This window comes from Trichechus manatus, unplaced genomic scaffold (genome assembly GCF_000243295.1).
Source record: "Trichechus manatus latirostris isolate Lorelei unplaced genomic scaffold, TriManLat1.0 scaffold00122, whole genome shotgun sequence".
NCBI lineage: Eukaryota > Metazoa > Chordata > Mammalia > Sirenia > Trichechidae > Trichechus > Trichechus manatus.
In genome coordinates this window covers 3,146,032-3,154,290 of record NW_004444058.1, presented here as the reverse complement: position 1 = coordinate 3,154,290, position 8,259 = coordinate 3,146,032, and the positions used below count along the sequence as shown (strand labels likewise).

The window sequence follows — 8,259 nt, the reverse complement described above, 5'->3', positions numbered from 1 at the left end:
CGGGGCCGCGACGTCACCGGGGGGCGGAGGGCAGGCTGCGCACGCGTGCGTGCGCGCAGGTCTTCGCGAGTTCGCGCGGCATGCGCGCGGGGGTTCGGCCCGGCCTTTTCCCCGGCTCTCCCCGAGCTCCGCACCCACGTCCGGTCCCAGAGCCTCCTGCCCAGCCCGTACTCATGCCGCCGGAACTTCCGCGCGGGCCTCGGGCTGTGGGCCTTAGGGCTGTGTGGGGTTCGCCCCCACGCCAGGACAGGTGGGTGGGCCCTCGGCAGGCTCCGCCCCTACCCCCACTTGCACGTCGTGCCCCCAGCTGTCAGAGGGAGACCCGCCCCCGGGGCCACGCTTCGCCACGCCCCGCTCCGAAAAGAGTCGCTTTGCGGGGTCCCAGTCCACCCCTTCCCGAGGACTCTTCCGGCGTCTGAGGCTGCTCAGGGTCACATCGGCGGGCTGCGGGCGGCACTCGCGGGAAGCTGAGGATACTTTGTGTCCAGGCCGGGAGCCAGGGGTGCCTGGTCACTCGGTGCCCCGCACCAGCTCTGAGCTCGCGCACCGTCTTTGGGGTCCCACGGGAGCTCAAGAAACACCGGCCCTAGGTGGACACGGGTGCCTGCGTGGATGCAGGTGCACATGTGCGAGCCAGTGTATGGCGGTGGGCTCGTGTGGACAGCTGTCCGAGGATAGTCAAACTGGCCTCGGGGTCCTCCACACGAGGAAGGAGACTTGAGGCTGCTAGAGGGAGTCCCACTCTGGGGGGAGAGGCAAGAGGAGGAAGCTCTTCCATGCTGCCCAAGTGAAGGGAGAGTGTGTGATGTCCCTGTGGCCCATCATCAGACAACCCTCTTTGAAGCTGGTAGAAGCCTGGGACCTCCCACCTGTCTGGTCATGCTCATCCTGGGCTCTGAGCCAGCACTGGCCAAAGGGGCCAGAGGTTAACCATCAACTGGGGCCCACCCCCCAGATGAGACTTGGCTGAAGATCATGACCCCCATACCCTCTATTCTGATGGGGAGAATAGGTAGGGCTCTACTAAGTGTCCACTCAGCAAGGCCTCGGTCAGCTCAACCACCCACCCTTGCTGGGTCTGGAGCCTTGGCCCTTTATCCTCCAATCTTGGTTTCCCCAGAGGTAAACTGAGGAAGCGAGGAAGGATGACCTCAGAGGAAGGGTCTGCCATGGCTCTCTGCTGAGATCCCAGGAAGGAATAAGGCAGTCTCCTGCCCTGAGAGCTCATCTGAGGACCGGCATCACCCGAGACAGCCCCAGGTGGCTGCTAGTCAGAGGAGGAGCTGGTGACATGCATACAGATGTGGCAGTCTGAGGCCCCAGGCTGCCCTTCCACCCCTGGAGTCTCTCTCCCACCTGACACTTGGCCCAAGCCACATTGAGCTGGAGAGGCTGGTGGCCAATGGCCTGGGGCCAATCCCAGTGCTGGTGCTGACGTGGTCAGGCTGAGGCCCTGTCAAGAGGGGTGACTTTGTGGCCAGAGTGTAAGTTGTTATGGGAGGCCTTGTCCAGTGGCAATGCAGCCACTGGTGGGGCCAGAAGTCACTGGGCTGGCAAGGAGGCTCCTCCTCGAACAGGTCACACCCCCAGCCTGGCCTCCTTCCCAGCCTTTGCCACTGTGGGATCCTTGTGGGTGTCCATCACTCTTTCCTGTCCCCTACTGTCCTGGGAGGGCCTTGGAGGGTGGGTCAGGTGTGGGGAGATACAGGTTTAACTAACCAGCACTTAGTCACTGGCCTGTGGTAACCAAGAAAGTATACCACTTAGCTATCCTGCTGCCCCTGGCTCCACCCCACATTCGTGCCATGAAGCCTGCTCACAGCCAATGAGCTGGCAAGGTACTGAACCTGCCCAGTCTAATGGTACCTGTCACAGAGCCCCTGTTGGCCTGGTGGGACTTTCTCAGAGCTGCCCTGTGATCCCAGTCTCCTGCTGCCCAGCCCTCCTTCCTGCCCCTTTCCATTCAAAGGTGTCAGACCTGCATCCCAGTCTGAAGGCTTTCTTGCCTACTCCTACGTCCTTACCCTTTATCCTTGCACGTCTTATCCCCTCTTGGCGTCTGCTTCTCAGAGGACCTGCATTAACACAGTCTTCTCTCTCTCTTCTCATATCCACCCGGTTCCCTCCCATGTCCAAATAAGCCCTCAGAAGAGGATCTGAAATGCCTTCACAACCAGGAGCAAGTGACACAGAATTGGTTCCACGGTCACCCTTCCCAGAGTACTTGTTTTAGAAGGATCAGACTGGATCTTCCACTCCAAGGAACAGGGTGATGGTGGAACTTCAGATGATGGTGAGGAAGGCATCTGGGGTTCCTGAGGCCAATTTGGCCCCCTGGGAGAAGGAGGAGTTACAGAGGCACACCTGAGCCAGGCTCTAAAAATCAGATGTTGCCTTTACTGTGACAGCGGCAATTCCCCAGGATAAGCAAACATGGGGAGTCAGAATGGCAGCAGAGGCCACCCCAGGATCATCCTCACCCCTCCCCTGTCCTCAATCAAAAGCAGAAGCCAAATGTGGCCCCAGCCTCCAGCCCACGGAGAGGCTGTGAGAAGGCAGTTAGGGTCAAAAGTCACACAGAGCCCGGTGACTGTCAAGGCAGCTGGTTGGAAATAAGGCTGGAGCAGAGGGTTGAAAGCAAAGGGGCAATGGGGCACCCCAGGTGGCCCCAAGCAGTGCAGAGGGGCATTAGTCTTGAGCCTGGAGGGCACCAAGTCCTCAGGTCCCAGGTGGAGTGGATTGCAGCCCAACTGGGGCTCGGAGTAACCCATGGTGGGGTCTAGAGGAGCCCTGGGGAGCTCAGGCTGCAAAGGTGGCTCCTAGAATGGGCACAAGGATGCCAGCCCTGGGGCACCACATCTCGGCTGAGCCCCCTCCAAGAATGTCCCCCAGCCCCAGCCCCCAGCAGGCAGAGGCCAGGAGGGACTGAAGGCTTAGAGAATGTTGCTGGAGTCCTGGCTGATCCAAGGGCAGTGGCGGGGGGAGGGGGGAAGGTACAGGGTCACCAGTGAGCCCAGGAGCCAACAAGGGTCGGCTGAAGGAGCACTGGTCATAGTGCCAGTCAGGAGTCTCATGGAGCCCACTATTGCTTGAGAGAACTGGGGTGGCTTCCAGGAGAGGGGTAGGAAGGCAGCCCACTCTGCACTAGTCCAGGCCAAGTTCCAGGAAAGCGGGACCAGCCGCTGTAGAAGGGCCGGTGGCACCAAGCACATGGGGGTCAGAAGGACGTCCTCCAAGGTGGACAGACGGGAGGTGGCGGAGCTGCTGGCCCAGCCAGGAGCTCAAATTACTTCATTTGCAGTACTCCTTCCTGAACTCTGGAAATCAAGGGGCAAGGCTGGATCTGTGCTCTGCCCCACCCTCCTGGTGGGAAATTCAGGGCAGACATCTGGCAAGACTTCCCAAGGAACATGGAGCTGGGTGTGGTTACTTTGGAGGTCACTGCGAGTGGGTAGAGTGGGGTGCAGGGGTGAGGGCTGGGCTCTGAGATGGGATTGGGGTGTGGACGGGCCCCCACCGGCCACTCACCTTTGTCCAGGTCAATGTTCTTGGCAGGCAGGGAGCTATGGGCTAGCTCAGCCCTCTCTTTCAAAATGTTGTTTTTGTAATCTGTCACAGGGAGAGCAAGGTGAGTGGCCCCCCAGACATGGGCCTCCCCAAGCCCAGGCCTGAGGCCCACCTCACCTAGTTGGATGTCCTCACCCCTGTAAAGAGTCTGATCACCTGAGACCACAGTCAACTCCGCCATGTTCACGTCCTTCCTAGAGGAGGGGGTGCGGGGACAGTTAGCGCAGGGGTAAGGCAAGGGGCTGGGTCCCCAGGAGGGTTGGGTGCAGGATACTCACCCTTTTGACTTCCCCAACTTCTTATCCGAGTACTCGTATCCTGGGAGGGAGACTCATATTGGAGGTGGCTCAGCCCCTGCAGCCACTCCTCACCTGCCCGAGGAAGCCCCTGGCTGGTCCCTGGGCCCCTTCGGGTCACTGTGCCCCCAGCCCCACCTCTAGTGGCAAGGCCTTCCTAGTTCTACCCTCTACCCTCTGCGGGGCTTCCTCGGAAGGGGAGCCCCTGTGCCCTGCCTGAGCCCCTAGCCCAGCCATGGGCAAGTACTGGCAGGCCCAACCCTCACCTCCACGGTGGCGACGCTTACGGGTAGCCAGGACGACGGTGATGAGCAACAGGATGAAGAGCAGCAGGGTGGCCAGCACGTAGCCCAGCTGCTGGAAGAAGTGGGCCCGGCCCTCTGGGACAATGACATTGATGACGCTATGGCCTCGAGCCAGCGTCGGGTCTGCAGGGATAGTGCAGGGTGGGTCAGGCAGTGCACTCCTACCTGCCCCGATGGGGGGCCGCCCTGCTAGGCTCCTGCGGTTGGGCTGAGGACAGGCTCAGAGAAGCCCCAGCCAGTGGGGGCCTTCCCCACGGAACCCCCAGGTCCCTAAATGTGGGACATGAGTGAGACAGGGAAGCCGGTCTGGGCTGGCTCCATGAAACACGCATCCCCATGCTGACCCTGCGACATTCTCAAGGGTCCCCAGGCCGCTCCTCACCTGGGCCCGGCGCGCTGCTGTGGCTGGAGCCGTTGCCTGGTGAGTCCCGGGGGCGCGGCTCCACGGCGGGCTCGGTGACCTTCAGGTGGAAGACGCGGCGCTCATGCAGGCCGCAGTAGTGGTGGTGCAGATGGCAGGAATAGGTGCCTTCGTCGGCTAGCTCCAGCCGGTCGATGCGCAGGGAGAAGTCGCCGCGTGCAAAGGCATCCGCCCCCACGGTTACGCGATCGCGCAGGAACGGCGGCCCATAGGCGCGGCGCTCGCCTGACGCGTACAGGTCGAGCAGGCGGTCCGCGCGGTCGTGAGGCACTCCGGGTGGCTGCCGGTCCCAGTGCACCACTTGCTGAGCCTCCTCCACGTGCCGGTCAGTCCACACGTGCGCGCGGTTCACGCAAGTAAGCAGCGCCGGCGCGCCGCGTTCCACCGCCAGCACCTCCTTCTCGCCATCCCATCGCGCACCGGCGGCCAGGGCTGGGGGCGGGGCGGGTCAGAGCTGAGGACCACCTGGGCCAGCGGAGGGGGTGATGGGAGGGGGCGGCCCAGACTGCGGGGGTGGATGGGATAGGGCGGGAGAGCTGGGGAGTTCTGCGTTGGGGGGTAGGGTCGAGGAGGGTGCAGCCAGATGCCAGGGTGGGCGTGGGACGGGGACAAGGGTGGGTCGCTCATAGCCAGAGGACATGGGAGAGGGTGGGTGCGGTGAGGGAAGGGCGGTCAAGAGACGGGGGTCGGAGCACTCACGGTCGTCGGTGACCTCCAGGCGGATGGCCAGGCTCTCGTAGAGGTGGCAGTAATGGTGGTGCAGGTTACAGGTGTAGAGTCCCTCGTCGGTCTCCTCCGCCGCTGCAGATCCAGAGAAAACCTCAGCCGTGAGCTCCGCGCGTACCGCAGCTCCGCGCCTCCCGCGCCTCCCGCGCCCCGCGGCCCCGGCGCCCGCTGGCGTACCGCGCCCCGCGCCTGGGCGTACCGAGGATGAGCAAGGAGAAGTTGCCGTCGTGGAAGGCGGAGGGCGACAGGCGGAGGCGGCCGCGGTCTCGCGGCTCGTAAACTCGCTGCTCGCCCGCGGAGTACATGTCCATCAGCCGGCGCGCGGGGCCGTGGCCGCCGCCGCTGAGGTCCCAGTGGACTACGCGTTGGTGGTCGTGCAGCCGGTCTTGGGTCCACACCATGCGCGGGCTCTGGCAGCGCAGCACGGCCCCGCCGCCTGCCGCCCAGTTCACGGCCGCCTCGGACACCACGGCGCTGCCGGCCGTCGCCGGCCCTGACGGCCCTGGGGAGAGGGGGCAAGTCAGGGGGGGAAGGAGGGCCACCAAGATGAGAAGGGGGCTGGCGGGATTGGGGACGGGAGTTCTGACCCCCACGACACGGTAGCGACTAACCTGAGAATGCCAGGACAGCAGTGCCTGGAAGGAGAGAGAGGAAAGAGTCAGACCTAGGAGGGGCCACCTGAGGCGCTGTCTGGTGGAGCCCCACGTGGGCCCCTGGGCCCCTCCCATAACCTTGAAAAGAGGGTGCTGTGACATCCACTTCCCAGGTGGGGGGTAAAGCGGAGAAGTCAAGAGGACACAGGATGGGGGCTCCAGTGGTCCGGCCCTGAGGGCCCCTGTCACAGCCCCTGTCCTTTTAGGGGTGCAGAAACTGGGGAGAGGTGTTGCCCAGCAGGCTAGTGGTGAGGCCAGAACTAGACGCAGTGCAGGCTGGCCCATGGGCCACTTTTCAGGGATGGTCACCATCACTATCATGGCTACCCAAGGCCGCGGAAAGTATGAAAGCCTGACACCACAAGGCTCAGGGCTGGTTCTGGTGGCCGCATTCCCAAGCGTCTCCAGTGGGGGGCGTGCACCTGCCGAGGGCCCCTCGGACACAAGACTGCCCTAAGAAGGGGGAACTCAGGACTGCAGGGGGGGGGACTGACCCTACTGCCGCCCCCACAGGCTGAGCTCTGCTCCAGAGAAGTGGCTGAGCGCCCAGGAGAAGAGGAATGTGCCAGGTCAGCGGCCATTGAAGGCGGGCTCAGGGGGCCTCGGAGTGCAGAGGGGCTGAGCAGACGCTGAGAGCCCCACCAGACCCCCTCAGCCCTCAGGCGCACCACCCTCCTCACGACCTCCAACTTCCTCCGCTGGGAGAGGTGCTGATTGAGGGGCCTCCAAGCGCACCCACAAGATGTGGGGTGCACCGCGGACTGGAGAAAGCCGCCTCTGCCTCTTCCCCATTCCTGGCCCAGCGCCCTTCGGGCCTCTGGGCTCCCCATCTCTGGAAGGGAAGTTCTGGAGGTCTAACTCAGGACCCCCCTCCCCTGGGCCCTCAGTCTCCCTGTGAGCTCCTCTGTCTGAGCCCCCTGCCACCCCCCCCCCCCCGCCCCTGTCGCAGACCCGGCCCCTTCCCTCGGGAGTGTCCCTCCCCATCCCAGCTCCAGCTCAGACAGACACAGTTTTGCTGTAAACTCCCGAAAGGCAAACTCACTCAGACCACTCGCCCTGAAGCAGGGGGTCTCCTGAGCCCTCTATCTCACAGACACTCCACGCATCCTGACCCCTGCCCACCGCGCGCTCACCCTGCAGAAGCACAAGTTTCCAGAGCAGGACTTGGGACAGCAGCTCCATGGCGCTGCCCAGCCTGCCGCCCCGCTTTGTCTCTTCCGGCTCTAACTCTCCAGAAAAACAGCCCGGTCCCCTCCCCCTCTTCAGCACCCGCTATGACATCACGGAGCCCTGTGCCGGGACGACTGAGGCCGGACCACCCCTCCGGCTCCACCCCGGCCCCTTAGCCTCTCCCATCCTCCCTCCCCAATCCTCCACTGGCCCAGCGGGGGACAGGGGCGGTGTCCTAGCAGAGCCCAGCCCCGTCTCTGGCTCAGGTCCTGGGGGCTGGAGGGGCAGCAGCCCAGCCCTGAAGGGGCAGGAGGGGACAGCCAGGCTACTGCAGGGCTGGGCTCTGGCGTGAGGCTCCTCTGTCCACCTCAGGGGTGGGGCCCTGGCCTCAGACCCCAAGCCTGGAGTGGGGCCAGGGCATTCCTGGGTCAGCAGCCTGGCCGAGGCTCTGCCCACTCTAGGTCAGGCAGCAGAAAGGTGTCTTGAGCAGGGACCCCCAGGGAGCCTGTGCTGCCTCTGACCGCACCCCCACGGCACTCCTGCCAGACAGGGCAGCTCTTCCTGCTCTGCCAGTTAGCTATGCCAGGTCCTTCTCTCTGGACCTCTGCGTCTTCAGCTGGGAAGTGGGGACAGGAGTAGCACCTGCCCCGTTGGGCTGCAGGGGGGCGGGAAACATGTCTGGAAGGGCACTGCTACTGTGGAGACCCTGAGCGATGGCCCAGTAGCAGCCCCCTCCTTTCCGGACTGGGCCTCCCCAAATCCAGGGCCCAGCCTGGCCTTCCTGAAACCAGACCCAGAGTTACAGGACTCCTGAGAGCACCCACCCCACCCAGAGAAGGGGGAGAAAGAGGGAGGATGGGAGCTCCCGCACCAGAGATGTCAGCCCCCCAATTAGAGAATGGGAGCCCGCCCCCCAGAGAATGGGAACACCTCCACCCAGAGGAAGGGAGGGAGAAAAAGAGGGTATGGGAACCCCCATCCCAGAGAAGAGGAGAGGAAGGGGATAATGGGAGCCCCCCCCCACCCCCACATGGAAGGTACAAATTTGAAGCTCTGGGAAAACTTACAAAGTCCCATAAACAAATGCAAAATAACAGAGCTCTCACTGTGTACCAAACCTA

At 63.5% G+C, this 8,259-nt stretch overlaps 1 protein-coding gene across 2 annotated transcripts; it reads right to left on the bottom strand.

Annotated features, from left to right (window-relative positions):
* Positions 1-3,291: 3,291 nt before the first annotated feature.
* Positions 3,292-7,150, bottom strand: MXRA8 (matrix remodeling associated 8). 2 transcript variants are annotated; one of them, XM_012557864.1, is made up of 9 exons: positions 7,081-7,150; positions 5,515-5,817; positions 5,289-5,390; positions 4,551-5,021; positions 4,130-4,291; positions 3,846-3,885; positions 3,685-3,761; positions 3,529-3,609; positions 3,292-3,317 (listed from the first exon to the last, which is right to left on the bottom strand). In XM_012557864.1, the coding sequence occupies exons 1-9, from the start codon at positions 7,148-7,150 to the stop codon at positions 3,292-3,294; spliced, it is 1,332 nt and encodes a 443-aa protein (XP_012413318.1). The 2 variants fall into 2 exon arrangements, with proteins under 2 accessions (XP_012413318.1, XP_023594569.1); XM_023738801.1 differs by having other exon boundaries at positions 5,515-5,808.
* Between the last annotated feature and the right edge of the window lie 1,109 nt (positions 7,151-8,259).